The sequence below is a fragment of the Myxocyprinus asiaticus genome, chromosome 36 (genome assembly GCF_019703515.2).
Source record: "Myxocyprinus asiaticus isolate MX2 ecotype Aquarium Trade chromosome 36, UBuf_Myxa_2, whole genome shotgun sequence".
Classification (NCBI taxonomy): Eukaryota; Metazoa; Chordata; class Actinopteri; order Cypriniformes; family Catostomidae; genus Myxocyprinus; species Myxocyprinus asiaticus.
In genome coordinates, this window is record NC_059379.1 from 39455750 (window position 1) to 39473058 (window position 17309).

At 38.7% G+C, this 17309-nt stretch overlaps 2 protein-coding genes across 6 annotated transcripts in view; one reads left to right on the plus strand and one right to left on the minus strand.

Annotated features, from left to right (window-relative positions):
* LOC127427106 (protein MTO1 homolog, mitochondrial-like) overlaps positions 1-4194 on the plus strand; it is a 30979-nt gene extending 26785 nt beyond the window's left edge. The window contains exons 11-13 of one of the 3 annotated variants that reach the window (XM_051674475.1): positions 3343-3452; positions 3546-3703; positions 4018-4194. In XM_051674475.1, coding sequence (XP_051530435.1) covers positions 3343-3452; positions 3546-3703; positions 4018-4191 — 442 coding nt within the window. In that variant the 3' untranslated portion in view covers positions 4192-4194. Of the gene's footprint in view, positions 1-93; positions 1250-1350; positions 1487-3342; positions 3453-3545; positions 3704-4017 lie in introns of those variants that run through there. The other 2 variants (XR_007894899.1, XR_007894898.1) reach the window with 2 other exon arrangements.
* A 335-nt stretch (positions 4195-4529) lies between these two features.
* LOC127427109 (tectonic-3-like) lies at positions 4530-17013 on the minus strand. Of its 3 annotated transcripts, none has more exons than XM_051674480.1 (14): positions 16510-17013; positions 15290-15404; positions 15096-15196; positions 14765-14877; positions 11301-11409; positions 9861-9973; positions 9224-9259; positions 9018-9092; positions 8816-8935; positions 7497-7604; positions 7260-7363; positions 6920-7067; positions 4806-4943; positions 4530-4687 (listed from the first exon to the last, which is right to left on the minus strand). In XM_051674480.1, exons 1-14 carry the CDS (start codon positions 16880-16882, stop codon positions 4535-4537), a joined length of 1806 nt encoding a protein of 601 aa, XP_051530440.1. In that variant the 5' UTR covers positions 16883-17013; the 3' UTR covers positions 4530-4534. The 3 variants fall into 3 exon arrangements, 2 of the variants coding, with proteins under 2 accessions (XP_051530440.1, XP_051530441.1); XR_007894900.1 differs by lacking the exon at positions 4530-4687 and adding an exon at positions 6655-6736 and having other exon boundaries at positions 4819-4943; XM_051674481.1 differs by lacking the exons at positions 15096-15196; positions 15290-15404.
* Positions 17014-17309: the final 296 nt, after the last annotated feature.

Below are 17309 nucleotides of genomic sequence, written 5' to 3' on the forward strand. Positions count from 1 at the left end.
ATTATAATAATTATACACATACGTAGTGCAAATCTAATACAAATCTGTTATCTGTTATGTACATTGCAAATGTTTTTTGTTTTTTTTCTTCAGAGGCAGAAGAGGTTGGATAAATATAAAAAAGACTAAACTGTGTATTGCACATAGTTATTGCTCAATGGGGCAATTTAACTGTTCATGAGATGGATAGCCTGAGGGAAAAAACTGTTCCTGTGCCTGACAGTTCTGATGCTCAGAGCTCTGAAGCGTCGGCCAGAAGGCAACAGTTCAAAAAGGTAATGGGCAGGGTGAGTGGGGTCCAGAGTTATTTTTTCCAGCCTTTATCCTCATTCTGGAAGTGTATAGTTCTTGAAGGGGGGCAGGGGGCAACCAATAATCCTCTCAGCAGTCCGAACTGTCCTTTGTAGTCTTCTGATGTCTGATTTCGTAGCTGAACCAAACCAGACAGTTATTGAAGTGCAGAGGACAGACTTAGTGACAGCTGAGTAGAACTGTATCAGCAGCACCTGTGGCAGGTTGAACTTCCTCAGCTGGTGAAGGAAGTACAACCTCTGCTGGGCCTTTTTCACAATGGAGTCAATGTGTGTCTCCCACTTCAGGTCCTGTGAGATGGTAGTGCCCAGGAACCTGAATGACTCCACTGCTGCCTCAGTGCTGTTTAGAATGGTGAGGGGGGTCAGTGCTGGGGTGTTCCTCCTAAAGTCCACAGTCATCTCCACTGTTTTGAGCGTGTTCAGCTAAAGGTTGTTTTGACTGCACCAGACAGCCAGCTGTTCAACCTCCCTTCTGTATGCAGACTCATCGTCATCTCGGATAAGGCTAATGACAGTGGTGTCGTCTGCAAACTTCAGGAGCTTGACAGAGGGGTCCTTGGCGATGCAGTCATTGGTGTAGAGGGAGAAGAGTAGTGGGGAGAGCACACAACCCTGGGGGGGCACCAGTGCTGATTGTACAGGTGCTGGAAGTGAGTTTCCCCTGTCTCACAAGCTGCTGCCTGTCTGTCAGAAAGCTGGTAATCCACTGACAGATAGACATGGGAACAGAGAGTTGGTGTAATTTATTCTGGAGTATAGCTGGGATGATGGTGTTGAAAGCTGAACTGAAGTCCACAAAAAGGATACTTGCATATGTCCCTGGTCTGTCCAGATGTTGCAGGACATGATGCAATCCCATGTTGACTGCATCCACAGACCTGTTTGCTCTAAGCAAATTGAAGCGGATCTAGAAAGTGTCCAGTGATGTTCTTCAGGTGGGCCAACACCAGTCTCTCAAATTATTTCATGACCACAGACGTCAGGGCGACAGGTCTGTAGTCATTAAGTCCTGTGATTTTTGGTTTCTTTGGGACAGGAATAATGATTGAGCGTTTGAAGCAGCATGGGACTTCACTGCTCCAGTGATCTATTGAAGATCTGTGTGAAGATGGGGGCCAGCTGGTTAGCACAGGATCGAAGACACGCTGGTGAGACGCCATCTAGGCCTGAAGATTTCCTCGTCTTTTGTTTCCGAAAGACGCGGCTCACATCATCTTCACAGATCTTAAGTGCAGGTTGAGTAGCAGGAGAGGGGTTGCAGGAGGTGTTGGTGTTTGTGTGAAGTGAAGGTCAGAGTGGGTGTGGGGTGTGAGATAGGGCCTTTCAGATCTGCAGTAGAACACATTCAGGTCATCAGCCAGTTGTTGGTCCACCACAGGGTTGGGGGTAGGATTCCTGTAATTTGTGAGTTGTTTCATGCCACTCCACACTGATGCAGGGTCGTTAGCTGAAAACTTGTTTTTCAGCTTCTCAGAGTATCTTCTTTTAGCCACTCTGATTTCCTTGTTCAGTGTGTTCCTGGCCTGATTGTACAAGACTTTATCCCCACCCCTGTAAGCATCCTCTATGGCCTGATGAAGCTGCCTGAGCTCTGCTGTAAACCATGGTTTGTCATTGTTGAACTTTAAATAAGTCCTAGTAGGAATGCACATATCCTCACAGAAACTGATATATGATGTAACAGTATCTGTGAGCTCGTCCAGATTGGTGTCTGCAGCCTCAAAAACACTCCAGTCCATGCAATCAAAGCAGACTTGTAGTTCCAGCTCTGCTTCATTGGTCCATCCCTTTACAGTCCTTACTACTGGCTTGGTTGATTTTAATTTCTGCCTGTAGGTTGGAAGAAGATGAACCAGACAGTGATCAGAGAGTCCCAAAGCTGCTCTAGGGACAGAGCAATATGCATCCTTTATTGTTGTGTAGCAGTGATCCAGTATATTGCTGTCTCTGGTTGGGCATGTAATGTGCTGTTTGTATTTGGGCAGTTCACCTGTGAGATTTGCTTTGTTAAAATCCCCAAGAATAATAATAACTGAGTCCGGGTATTGTTGTTCTGTGTCTGTGATTTGATCAGTCAGCTGTTGCAGCGCTGTGTTCACACACGCGTTTGGTGTGATATACACACTCACCAGAATAAACGAGGAAAACTCCCGAGGCGAGTAGAACAGTCTACAGTTAATAAAGAGCACTTCCAAATTCCTAGCGCATTTAAACAGCACATCTGCGCCTCCGATTAAAATGTCCAGCAAAATGTCTGAATATTCAAAAACCGGGAAAAGGTTGTCTGGTATATGCTGCCGAATGTTCAGCAGTTTGTCCCTGGTAAAACTGACTGGAAAAATATTACTAAACACAGGACAAACAAACAAAACCAACAAAAGAACTGAAGAGCTACACACCGAGGCGGCCATCCGCAGCGCCATCTTGCTAAAGCAATATGACTTGAGTCTCAAATCCTATGAGGAAAAAGTCGCTATTCAATGATATTCATGAGTCAGTGAGTTTGAACTTGAGAACCCAATTAAAAATACGATTTATTCATTAATTGGACAATGCTAGTTCTCTCATGAACTCTCTTGAATACACTAATTAGAGCAAGAGTATCTATGAATAACAATTTAAATCTAAGTCTGTTCCTCACACAAAACTATCATATCACTTGGAATATAGCACAGGAGTCATACGGACTACTACTACTTATGATATTTTTATGGTGCTTTTGCAACCTTTTCCTGTTCATTGTAGTTGCATGGAAATGATCAACCAGCACATTCAAAAAATGCAAAACAAAATGTGTACTTTTGTCTCTCACAGATGTAAGTTGTATGGTTTTGGAACAACATGAGGGTGAGTAACTGATGACAGAATTTCAGTTAACAACTTACACCTTAAAATGTTCATTTGATAACTAAAGGCACACTGTCATAATCTGACTTGTTTTTAAGTTTAATATCATTATTGAGGCCACCTCCAAGGTATAGTAAGTGTAAATGAAAGTATAATTTCCAGTTTGTTGTTTGTGTTGCAGTGGTGAGGAGGTGTTGCAGTATAAAAAGGTTTCCTTCCACGTGTTGGCCACTGCTTTCCCAGAGATCCTTTCCCCATATCTAGAGTTTTCAGAGAGGCTGAAAGTTGAAGGTAATAGAATATTCCAGAACATTAGTGTTGCACTTGGTGTCAATTTACTATGTATATTAATGCGTGATGATCATGTGACTGTGTTTGCTGCAGCTCTGTATCGTCCACACTGTGAGAAGCAGAAGAGAGAGATGGAGAGAATGCAGGCGGAGGAGAGTCTGTGTCTGCCACAGGACATCGACTATCTCACTCTGCCTGTGTCCCTCTCGCAGGAGGTCCGAGAGATATTGGACAGAGCTCGACCGAACACAGTAAGACCCTTCATTCGTTCTGTGTTATGAGGAACTGGTCATTTCTGGAGCTTCTAGGAAGTTTGTATTTTTTGAACCAATGATACCTCTCAGATAGAGTTCTCTGAATTAGGCCGGAAACATACAGAAGTCTTCACAAACAGACATGAATGCCCTGGCAACTTATTGCCAGCACACAGTACCATTGTACATACTAAACATGTGATCTCTCAAAGTAGCGACGCTACTAACTTGCTACTTTTTTCAGTATCGTGACAATAGTTCAGATATTTTCACAAACAATTATCGACTCGCTGTGCTTTGATTGTTTTCAGTTAGGAGCGGCCACCCGTCTGCCAGGCATCACCCCAGCGGCCATCGTTCATCTGCTCAACTATGTGCACAGAGACAAACACAGGAATCATGGGGCAGGAAAAGATGTCAGTTGCTTTGATGAGACTCAAGAAAATCCCCATAAGCATGATCAATGCCCAAAGGAAGTATTTTAAAAATGACCAATAAAACCAAGATGAAAAAACAAACAAAAAAAACAACTTTATTTAATAACTAGAAATTCTGTACATCTGTGTTATCTTTTCAGCTTTGAGAAGAGTAGAAAAATGTGGAAGTGTGTAATTTCTGCAGCACTCTGTTTCCACAGAGGCCATGCATTATTGTTATTATCGATACAACTTTTCTCAAGACAAATGGTTAAGAAGAAAAATAATAAAACAAGATGAAACATATTAGTAACGCATGGCTTCTGTGGGTGTGCATGTGCCATTATTTTTTACTTCCACTTGATGCTGCTAGCGTTGCAGAAACTGCACACTGATGTACCGGGTGTTTGTTTTACTCTTGATCAAACTCCCCGGCCCCTCTGGAGAAAAAATCAAATGGAAACTTCCACTCAGGCTGGGGTTCCCCACGTGGGGATTCTGGGTAAACTGTAGCTTCAGAGAACATCACGTCAGTGGTCACTGGCACAGAAGAACGGAGGGGACACTGCAGACAAAAGGGATACCATTGCCATTTTAAGTTGTGAACTTTTACACAGTCTGCCTGTTTTATATTTAAATTTACATGAGCTCTGTTTCTGAATTGTGGTGGTTAAGTCTCTAACCTTCAGTCTCTGACAGCTGAAGATGAATTTGGCCCCCAGGATGTGGTTCTGTGGGAGAGCCCTGAGGCCCGTCTGAGCCCAGAGCACTCGCACTGATAGAGAGACGGGCAGCAGACAGCCTGTTTCACACACCTCCCCCTTAAACACATTTCAAACATTCCAGAGCTTTAGTTATTCATTGGATAACTGCTCTACTGTAAAATATACAGCAGAGATCGTGTTGTTTTATTTATTATCATTTTTTTCTTTGCACCGTTACACTGCATAGAATATTATGCAATTATACATGTACTGCATATATTAAAGGAATAATGCTGGTTCAATACGAGTTAAGCTCAATCAACAGCATTTGCAAAATGTCAAACAAAATTCATTTTGACTAGTAATGAATGGGGCCAGTCCATAAATGCTAAATTGCACATCGTTTCAAAAGTATAAACACGAAACATTGTGTCATGAACCTTGTATGTGTATATCCAATACCAAGATTAAAGGGTTTTGTTGTCATACTCAGAATGAAATAAATCAATAAATAATAAATAAGCCAATAAGTAAATGTACCAGTCTATTTTGAAATAACTGACTCATGAAATAATTCAATAATTCAATAATAAAATTGCACCCATTTACTTTGTAATAAACCATGAAAAAAACGTTTCTTTTTACCAATGTCAGTATGTCAATAGTATGTTTAGATTATGAAAAAAAAAAAAAAAAAAATTTGTAGTAATTTTTTTTTTTTTTTTTTAAGTGGATATTTTTAAATGTTAAAATAAATAAATAAATAAATTCAGGGATTATTTTATTTATTTATTTTTATTTTCTCCCCAATTGGGAATAACTAATTCCCAATGCACTCTAAATCCTCGTGGTGGTGTAGTGATTCGCCTTAATCCAGGTGGCGGAGGACGAATCTCAGTTGTCTCCGCGTCTGAGACTGTCAATCCACACATCTTATCACGTGGCTTGTTGAGTGTGTTACTGCAGAGACATAGTGCATGTGGAGGCTTCACGCTATTCTTACCACACGCCCCACCAAGAGCGAGAACCACACATTATAGCGACCACAAGGAGGTTAACCCAATGTGACTCTACCCACCCTAGCAACCGGGCCAATTTGGTTGCTTAGGACACCTGGCTGGAGTCATTCAGCACGCCCTGGATTCGACCTCGCGACTCCAGGGGTGGTAGTCAGCGTCAATACTCGCTGAGATACCCAGGCCCCTCCATGGATTATATTAAAGTAAATGGGTACATTTTATTCTTTTATTTTGTTACTTAATGATTAAATTATTTCAATATAAATTGGTATATTTAATTATTGCTTTATTTATTCATTTAATTATTTTATTTTGAGTCCTTTGGTCCTCCATAATGACAAGAAGTTGTAATATTGGATATTCACTTCCCATTTACTTCCCACTGTGTGCCTTACAGTAACCATGATTTTTTTAAATAAAGGAGAGATGATTCAAAATTATTTTTTTGTAGACTGATGTAAACTGCTTTTAATTGCACTTAACTTATATTGAACCTATAATCTTCCTTGTTTTGTTTTTCATTTAATGTCTTATAACAATTAAATCATCATCATGAAATATGTTTATTGTAAACCCACTTGAAGATGTTGATACAGTGGCCCCAAAATGTATTTGGACACTAAAGTCACACTAACAAATGTATGAATATCATTGCTTTACATAAAATAACAAATCAAGAAGTTTGTTGTGTTTTCACATAAATGTACAATATATTTAATGTGTTCAAAATAACGATAAAAAGCACTGTGTCGCTTTGTGGTTGTCAATCATTAGTGGAACATGTTCATAGTGAATGTGCTAAACTCCACCTGTGGTTCCTCTGCTAGGTCATCTGTTTGAACTTGAGGGGAACTGACTTCATACATCCACTAAAAATCACTTTGACACCAGCTGGTCAGAAAAGTGAAGTTAGTTCTGAGAAAAGCTCTAGCATCATTTGTTAGTGGACACCTTTAATATTTTGTTCACTCAATTCAATGACATTCAGACATTTTTAAGTGTGACCTAAGTAGACAAATACTTCAGTGTGTTATTAACTGATATGCACAGACGAATGAGAGCTAATCAACTCACTGAAGCCGGCACTGAGCAGTCCTCTGTTATGACACGAGTCCTGTCTGTCTGAGAGCCTGCAGTCATACTGATCAGACCAGGCACTGCAGCTCCTGTTAAAACCCCCAGCAGCTCAGTCCTTAGCACAGCACAGTTACTGGATGAGGATCTGCCATTCACAGACAAACCGCAAACAAAATACAGCATTAATCATGTTTTTGGCTGTATCATATATGACCATATTTGCATATGTTTTGCATCTTCAAGTTTGTAGTGCTGAAAAGTTAACACACCCTGAGCAAAAACAAGGAGGATTTTAATATAAAGCCATGTGGTAAGTTGTGTAATTCTGATGTTGTACCTGAAGGTGCAGCCAGTCATAGTGTTTTGCTTGAAAAGAACAGCGGGCCGAGTAGTGAGCCCTGCAGAACACCCTCCATCCTCAGACAAGCCCAAAACTGTTAGCTGCCACAAATGTCAAAGAAGAACATACTGATAATAGCTTTAGGAATCTAGGCTATAGATCAGTCTCTAGGTACAGTGCCAATGAATGCGCACTATATATTACTCCGCTTACAGAGTAAAATGTGAAGGATACAGGTTGCGCTTTTTCAGCAAACCAGCCGATCACTGGCGAACCAGGTTTCAGCCCCTCTGGAAATAATGATGGTGTGGGTGTAGCCACTGGGGGAGTGGGTGTAGCCAACTGCAATGCAAACAACATGGTACCATTACTGAGTGCAACTAACTACTTTTTGAGCCATCTTGGTTCTGGAAGTATTTTTTTCCATAGTGATTTCATAAACTCCTTCATAAAAGAGTTGTAAGCCATGAACCAAATCAACCAGCTCCTAGGTGAATCACAACACATCACAAGCAAAAAAAAATATTTAAATATTGGACAAAAAGACAAAGGAATGAACTACAATCCCATGAAGTAGGGCTGGGCGGTATGTTGATATATTTTGAAGCGTCGGTATAAAGTGGCATCCGAAACTGTGTGAAACTCAGTAGTGATCGCATCGAGTAAATTACCTCAGAAATGATTAAATAACACCTTCGTCAACTCTACGTTTATATTTAGCATATAGTCGCCAAAACGGTTTCCAGTATCCAAATGAAGGCTAAATCCAAAAACAAATGTGTGATGGAGAGGTTTGCTTCAGAATCTAAGCAAATACTTGCGTTCAGCTAAAAAGAGAGAAGCCTCATTTTTTGCTCGGATTGAAAAACGATGCAGAGATTTTTAATAACTAGTAGTTTATTGATAATGTATTTTTCATTGCAATGGACATAGTTTCAAATAAAAAAAGAAAGTTTTTGAATCACTTTTCATCATTTCAATTTTGTGATATAAACCGTTACCGTAATATAAAATTACACATACTGTGATATAGAATTCTGGTCATATTGCCCACCCCTACCATAAAGCATTGCAAATGAGGTAATCGAATTAAAAACGATGGAAAAATATTGAACTACTGTTTTAAGTTTACGGCAAAATATTCAGATATTTACAAATATACAAGTAGTTTGTGAGTGTAGGAAGACCTAATTGATTGCGTCATTCACAGTACGTCATTCGAACAGGCGCACTTTGTTGGTCGCAATTCTCTTATTGGTGGATTGTTTCTCCTCAGGACCATGGGTAGTGTAGTTCTTCACCAGGAATTCTGCTATTAAACACGATACTTAAAAAAATTAAGTTAAAATAACAGACTGATGCCTTCAACAGAAGCACATACCATTAATAACAACATTGGAGTCCACGGCAGGTCTGTCTTTTAAAAATGTACAAGTTATCGCTAAAAATTAATTCGCCTATTGACAAAAAATGAATGGGATTTTTAACTCTAGGCATTTTAAATGTGCCTAAATGTGTGATGATGCATTAGAACATTATATAGAGGTACATACCTGAAATACAACTGTATGCTTTTGCAGTAGCTGTGTATTTGTACTTGTGTTCATCAGTTCTATGTTCACTGTGGCCTGTATGATCTCTCCTTTGCCGGTGTACTTGATTGCATACTCCACCTGTGAGTACAACAGAACACTTCACTCATGTACATGCTGACCACCTCTTCACATGTGCATCCCCACAAACCTCTGCACTGACCTTTGACACCACATTCAGACACAAGCCATTCCATTCACGTGGTTTAGGCCAGTCACGCACTGTAGAAAATGGGATCTAAGACAGTGAATAAAAACATTTTGGGGCTCGAAGACTGTGGAAAACAAAATGTATGGATATCCATAAGTATCACTTTAGTTAGATATTAGAATTAGAAATAGTAATTAGAAATCATGTGATCTAGCTACCAGTTCTGCCCCGTTCTCCATTTGGGCCCTGGGAACCTAGAAAAATTATAACAAAAGCAGCGGAAATTAGTATGTATAAAAAGCATTAGTTCAAAACATCAAAGCACTCATTATTTTACAGTAAATATCACATTTTAGTGTCTGGGAAAACTGAACCTATAATCCATTGTGCTAATTCAACTAATTCATGCAGTGTCATTTTTTTTTTTTTTTTGTTTATGATAGTTCTACTTCAAAATATGTTGTTTAAAGGCCTGCTTTGTTGTTAATGCTATTTTTTATCCACCAGTTTCCACCTACAGGGTGGAGTCAAAGAACATGTGTATTGATTAACCTGAAATGAGGCCTGAACTGAGCAGCTTTTAAAAACGCCCTACTCCTCAGTGTGTTTTCTTCCCCTCACCAGCACCTAGATTTGCTTTTGGACTTCTTTACACTTCATTACATTCCCTGATTTATTATTACCTACTTTATTATTTTCATTCATGTAACTTCCTGGAGCCGAGTGGTTTCTAACAGGTATCACAGAAGTCAGAACAATTACACCTCCGACTGATACAACCTTTGCATTTAGAGTGCACCTATGATTCCTTAAAATGCTGTCTAAGTAGGCAGCTCAACAGAGCTAAAGTTATACCTTCAGTATGCTAAAATCAGTGTAATAGTTCTGAGCGTTCAAACTGCTGTCGTCCACACAAGAGCGAGCAGTCACCATACGAGAGCAGGACAGAGAACTAGAATGCAAGAACCCTGAGAAAGAGATCACAATCAATACATAATTAACACTGTTCATCCTGGGGGGTCCTGGGTAGCTCAGTGGTAAAGACACTGGCTACCACCCCTGGAGTTCGCTAGTTCGAATCCCAGGGCGTGCTGAGTGACTCCAGCCAGGTCTCCTAAGCAACCAAATTTGCTAGGCCCAGTTGCTAGGGAGTGTACATTCACAAGGGGTAACCTCCTCATGATCGCTACAATGTGGTTCGTTCTCGGTGGGGTTCGTGGTGAGTTGAGCGTGGTTGCCGCGGTGGATGGCGTGAAGCCTCCACACGCGCTATGTCTCCATGGCAACGCGCTCAACAAGCCACATGATAAGATGTGCGGGTTGACGTTCTCAAACCCAGAGGCAACTGGGATTCGTCCTCCGCCACCCAGACTGAGGCGAATCACTACGTGACCACGAGGACTTAAAAGCACATTGGGAATTGGGCATTCCAAATTGGGAGAAAAAGGGAAAAGAAAAAAAAAAAAAAAAAAAAACTGTTGATCCTGGTCAAATACACCGATCAGCCACAACATTAAAACCACCTGCCTAATATTGTGTAGGTCCCCCTCGTGCCGCCAACAGTGCCAACTCGCATATTCTTCTCACCACAATTGTACAGAGCGGTTATTTAAGTTACTGTCAGTTCAAACCAGTCTGGCCATTCTCTGTTGACCTCTCTCATCAACAAGGCATTTCCATCCGCAGAACTTTTTTTGTTTTTGGCACTATTCGGAGTAAATTCTAGAGACTGTGTGAAAATCCCAAGAGATCAGCAGTTACAGAAGTACTCAAACCAGCCCATCTGGCACCAACAATCATGCCACGATCCAAATGACTGAGATCAAATTGTTCCCCATTCTGAAGGGTTGATGTGAACATTAAATGAAGCTCCTGACCCGTATCTGCATGATTTTATGCACTGCTGCCACATGATTTGCTGATTAGATAATCACATGGATGATTGTTGGTGCCAAATGGGCTGGTTTGAGTATTTCTGTAACTGCTGATCTCCTGGGATTTTCACACACAACAGTCTCAAGAATTTACTCCGAATGGTGCCAAAAACAAAAAACATCCATTGAGCGGCAGTTCTGTGGATGGAAATGCCTTGTTGATGAGAGAGGTCAACAGAGAACGGCCAGACTGGTTAAAACTGACAAAGTCTACGGTAACTCAGATAACCGCTCTGTATGTAATGCCATTCTGAGATGCGAGTTGGCGCTGTTTTGGCGGCACGAAGGGGACCTACACAATATTAGGCAGGTGGTTTTATTGTTGTGGCTGATCGGTGTATGTACACGTTTTTGCCCATACTTGCAGGATTGCGGTTGACACAGGTGGATGTAGCTGGACCTGGTGACGGCTGTCTAAGTGCGCTCACTATGGACGTGCTGTTGTAAAAGGTCAGAATGATGTCATCAACCTGCAACAAAGGCAAATGTGCAACACATGACTCACACCATACAACTGCTCAATGGCATAATCTGAAGGTACAGTGGGCTTGCACAAAAGAAACCAGCATACCAAAAATGTAAAACGCTAGGATACCATAACTGCACAAACTTCAGTACCTGATGACAGTGGAGTTCAGGCAGTGTGATGAAGTGTGGAGGTAATGTTAATTAAATGTGAAATTTGTCATTTCTAACAGTTTAGGTAATTTTGATAATTTCTAGTGGCAACAAACGGAATAAATAACAAAAACACCCCCCATGGCTTTTATAGTGCCATTGCACTAAAGCAAAATAAAAAGAATATTCCTGGTTCAATACAAGTTAAGATTAGTCTACATCATTTGTGTTATAATGTTGATTACGACATAAAATTATTTTCGACTCGTCCCTCCTTTTCTTAAAAAAAAAGCCAAAACTTAGGTTACAGTGAGACACTTACAATGGAAGTCAATGGGGCCAACTTTTGGAAGTTTTAAAAGCAGAAATGTGAAGCTTGTAATTTTATAAAAAGCACTTCAATGAATTCTTCTGTTAAAACTTGTGTATCATTTGAGCTGTAAAGTTGTTTAAATTGTAATTTTAAAGTCGTTTTAGGGTTTGTTGACAATAAAATCATCATGGTAATGAAGATGTAAAATTGGCTATAACTCTACCCAGAAAAGGTTAGTGTAACAGATCTCTTGCTACTTTGTGAAGGAGGAAGTGGGAGCTGGGTAAACAATCCACATAAGCTTTTTATTGCACACACTTTTCAGTCTAATACACACTGTTTGCTTTTCAGCAACACACACACAAGACTCTGCTGCGTGCGTCTCTCTCTCCCCTTCGGCAGTCTGGACTGCCCTTTTATCCCTCTCTAGCTCTCACTGAAACACAGAACAGCTGTTAGAGATAATTTCCCACAGGTGTCAATCCTTACCGCTCTTCCTTTCCTGGCCTCACTCTCCACAGATGTTGCTCGGTCACGCCCACATCTCTATAGTTAGTAAGTGATTTTATCACACCAAAATCATGTTTACACACATATTGTTTATGTCTTGCATCTATACTTTTGAAACAGTAAGTATTTTAACATGTATGGATTGGCCCCATTGACTTCCAGTGCCTCACTGTAACCTTGATTTTTTATTACCATTTTTGTGGTAATCAACATTATGCCTCAAATGCTGTCGATTGAGTTTAACTTGTAATTAACCTGGAATATTCCTTTAAACACATTTTATATGGAAAATATATACTTTTTATTAGTTTGACAGTGTCTTTTTTCTATGTTTAAACCTGAAGAGAAACATTTTTAATTCAATTCAAATTTATTTGTTTATAGCACTTTTTACAATAAATATTGTTTAAAGCAGCTTAAAAGAAAATAGTAAAGTACAACCCTTATTTGTTATAAATAGGAATTAAATATTTTTAATAATATATTAAATTATATGCAGATTTTTTTTTTTATCATAATTTAAAACGATGACTGTTATTAGAATAAAATAATTATGAATAATCCAATGGTATTTCAGAATGAAACGGTAATAATTTTAATTAATACATTCTTAATAATCATTTTAAATAATGCAACATTTTTTTAAATTTTCTTTTTATATACAGTACTGTGCAAAAGTTTTAGGGACTTGTGAAAAATGTTGCATAGTGAGGATGTCTTCAAAAATAATGACATAAATAGTTTTCATTTATCACTTAATGTCATATAAAGTCCAGTAAACATAAAAAAGCTAAATCAATATTTGGTGTGACCACCTTTGCCTTTAAAACAGCACCAATTCTCCTAGGTACACCTGGACACAGTTTTTCTTGGTTGTTGGCAGATAGGATGTTCCAAGCTTCTTGGAGAATTCACCACTGTTCTTCAGTCTATTTAGGCTGTCTCAATTGCTTCTGTCTCTTTATGTAATCTCAGACTGACACGATGTTCAGTGGGGGGCTTTGTGGGGGCCATGACATCTGTTGCAGGGCTCCCTGTTCTTCTATTCTAATCTTTTCTATTTGCAAAAGTAATTTTTGGGAGTCTAAAATGTATATTTCCTATTGACACACTAAAGCTGAAGATATAAATAACCATTATGTGCCTAAGACTTTTGCACAGTACAGTATATATATATTTTTTTTATATTTAATACTTTTATTTTTATATATATATATATTTTTTTTATATTTAATACTTTTATTTTTTGCGAACACCCTAGTACCCCCTTGCCGCCCAAGTTTGAAAACCCCTTGCCTAAGGTAAAGATTTTGCATTGACACTAGCGATCGGACGATATTTTGGCCAGGTCAATACCTTGCCTTTAAATTACATGAGAGTAGGCAGCTGCAGTCCATGGCGGAGTGAAATAAAGGCTGACAAGTCGGACAGTTCTATTTTCTCATTGTGGACCAGCCACCTATGCAAGCAGATGTCCCCTTGCAGAGGAATGAATCTTCCTGCGTTCTAAACAGCATGAATGATTCCTTTAGAGTGCACTTCAGAAGAACAATTATGATAATCATACCCGAAGATCATTTCAAGAGAATTTCCAATAAAAAAAACGATTTAAAAAGTACGTTCTGAATGACTGTTTTTGAGCCACACTCTTTTCAAAGCTCTTACAGTGGATGGTAAAGTCTAAGAAGGGAATTGGGCATAGGGACGATCACTTCTGAATGGAACGCACCCAATCCTGATATTTGCGTTCATGTTCTTTTAATAAAGTAGATGCAACTTCAATTTGGCTTTTACATGGAAATGGTTATGATGAACAAGTCACCTAATGTACATGTTATTTCATTTTCCACCCAAGTTTGTGTATGTTATCATCCATTTTTAGTTTCATAAAAACACATATCTTCGATACACCCATCCATCCATCTTCTATAACCGCTTGTCCTTTGTAGGGTTGCGGGTAGTGCTGGAGCCTATTATCTTAGGTACAGCATTTTAGAAATAGGATTACAATCACATAGTTTTGGAAGTGTTTAAACATAACTCCTAAAAATAAAAAACATTTTAAACATTTTCCGCTACAACAAAAACTTACGGTTGTTTAAGCCAATGAGCATTAAGCTGTGTCGTCATCAAGTTGTCTCCTGTTGTGCTTGCAATTTGTGCAGCTGGTAGAAAGCAACCACATCTCCTGGCTCTAAAAACTGCATTTTGGTCATTTAAAAACCCATATCGTTTGATCACTAATCGATACTAAGAGAGTGAAGCTGGTATTGTACCAAAGCCAACATTTTTGTTTTAAACCAACCCTGGTGTCAACTGACTTTTTTAAGTAGATACTGTAACTGTAGATACATGATGAGAATTAACATAATCTCACAGTTTACCTTGTAAAAGTTGTTTTTGTGACTGTTGTAGGCTGTTGGATCTCTCAGTGAAAGTGGATAGAGAGGACTGGATTGAGAGACAGCAGAAGAAGTCTGAGTGTTTGACTGCAATTCTAAATGAAGAGAGAAGATGAGAAATAAACTACAGCCTTTAAAAGAGGACATGCATTCATGTTGAAAATTTGGGAGAAGTTTGAAAATAAATCTAAAATATATTTTTTAAAATAGTACGGTATTTGAAACAGCGCACATAATGTGACAATATAGTTTCAGACTGAGGTATGACCTCATTGCATGTTTAAAATAGCCAGTAGTAACGGATGGTGAGTACCCTCTTCTCTCTGAACACAAAACAGGTTTCCCGTGAGTGTAACTAGCGCTGGATCGATGTTGGCTCTGAACATCAGCCAGCTCTCAAGACACACGCCAGACCTGTGAGCGAGTAAGACCAGTGTACAGTGTGTGTATGTCAATCACATTTAAATGATTGCGAACACATGCTATAGTACAGATAATGCCGATTACCTTGTGTCCTGACTGCAGCCGTTAAACACAGAGCTGAGGTTGAGGAGACCACAGTCGATGACATCACAACAGCAGCCAATGTCACAAAAATCAGGAGTGACGTCACAATGACAGTCTGCAGCAGAGACACAACAGTCAGCTCCATTTATGACCAGTAATAACAGTGACGTGGAACAGATCAGGGCTGATTCCTGAAAGTGTAGGGATGCACTGATGTAGCAGCCACCAATATTTCATTGATTATTTAATTATTAACCAACTGCACATCAGTCATAAGCATGACAATGCTGATTTGAAAAACTAATGTTTATATATATATATATTTAATTATATTAATTTATTGCATTGCATTTAGTTGAAAATAATTTTTTAAAATCTGTTTTTAATGCTAAGAAATATCTACAAAATAAATGAAACCCGGAAAATTTATGACATGCCGAAATTCATTATATTAATTTGTAGTAATCATAATATGTTAAATGTGATTTCTATTGTTTAGGAGTAAAAAAATACCTTTTTTTTTTTTTCAACATCAATTGTCATGTTTTCAAATGAAGTTTTTTTTTATATAATCTTTCATATTTTTTAAAATTGTATTTATCTTTCATTCTGGCTCTTTAAAAATGTTGGCCTGTCATGTGTTCAACCGATCCAACAGATTTCCAATGGAAATTATTTATTGTTAGAAGTTAGAACAATAAAATAGTTTTTGATATAATAAAATAGATATCGGTCTAGTTTTTTGTACACAGAACCCAAGTATGTTAATCCATGACTTCTCATCACTGATAAAGAAATCTAAACTCAGGATACTCTGAACCTGTAAGAAGTGAACGGTAAATAACTTTGGATAAGTGAATCTCACAAAGCCTGTCAAGAACTTACCACAAAATCATCAATGCATGAAGAAAATGAAGCAGGATAACTTTCTGTGCAAAACTGTATTACAGTGATGAGAATCATCATTGACAATAATTACAAACAAACTGCCTTACAGTAATGAGAATCTAACGAGAATCACCACTAAATATAGTGAGAATTAATACAAATAAACTCAAAGTAACCCATGACAGTAATGAGAACTGAGGTGAAAAGGTGTCCTAAAAAAATAATGTCACAATTCAAACAACCTTACACATCCTTCTATTTAGTTATTTGACTATTTTTGGCTGGAGTATGATCTTGACGGACTTCTTGAGATTCCCCCTCTTTCTACTCACCCGTCAGGTTTGTGATGGGCTGTATTGTGGCATTAGTGGGCAGAACAGCAGTGATATCTGTTGTGAGTGCTGCGGTCACAGATGGATCCGTCGCTGCTGCTGCTGCTTTAGTTAATGGTAACTGGTTAGAGGTTGTAGGTGGCTTGTCAGTAAATGTGAAGGGGTATTGACTCCGATCCGTGCTCGTCTGATCAGTGAAGGTCTGAGTAGTGTTCAGAGAATCATTCACTGCAATCGGATCACTGAAACTCTGAGAATGCGTCGCTTTAGGATAAAAAATCGCGAAAAGAATCAAAACACGACAGAAGACTCGAGTCGACATTTGTGAAAGAATATTTGTTAATTCCAGATGGTTTTTAATATTACTAGCCATGCACTCATAATCAGAAAGATGTATAGAAAGCCATTTGTATTGTATCTATCATTTTATAAACATTAACCTGTCTAAAATATACACGGCACACTCGAAGAAACACATGTCAACAACTATAAGCGTCCTAGCGCTCGTCGTCAAGGAAGTGTATACTTTGAGCACTTCCGGTTGCCTCTGCCAATCAGAGAGCGCTAATACTACGTCATTACCGTAATGTCAAAAGTATATATATATATATATATATATATATATATATATATATATATATATATATATATATATATATATATATATATATATATATATATATATATATATAAAAAATCAGCCATAAGAGCGGAGTGGGAGTTTTTATATATCTACATACAGTGTGTGTGTGTGTAAAAATATCCCTGACACAATAACATTTACATGAAAATGCCATAAT

Bases quoted from the DNA above. Each gene is read 5' to 3' on its own strand.
- LOC127427109 (XM_051674480.1), bottom strand. From the start codon at position 16,882: ATGGCTAGTAATATTAAAAACCATCTGGAATTAACAAATATTCTTTCA. The intron at 15,405-16,509 runs GTGAGTAGAAAG...TCTCTGCTGCAG, and splicing joins GCCCATCACAAACCTGACGG to ACTGTCATTGTGACGTCACT. The intron at 9,093-9,223 runs GTAGCTAGATCA...TCACTGTCTTAG, and splicing joins TGGAGAACGGGGCAGAACTG to ATCCCATTTTCTACAGTGCG.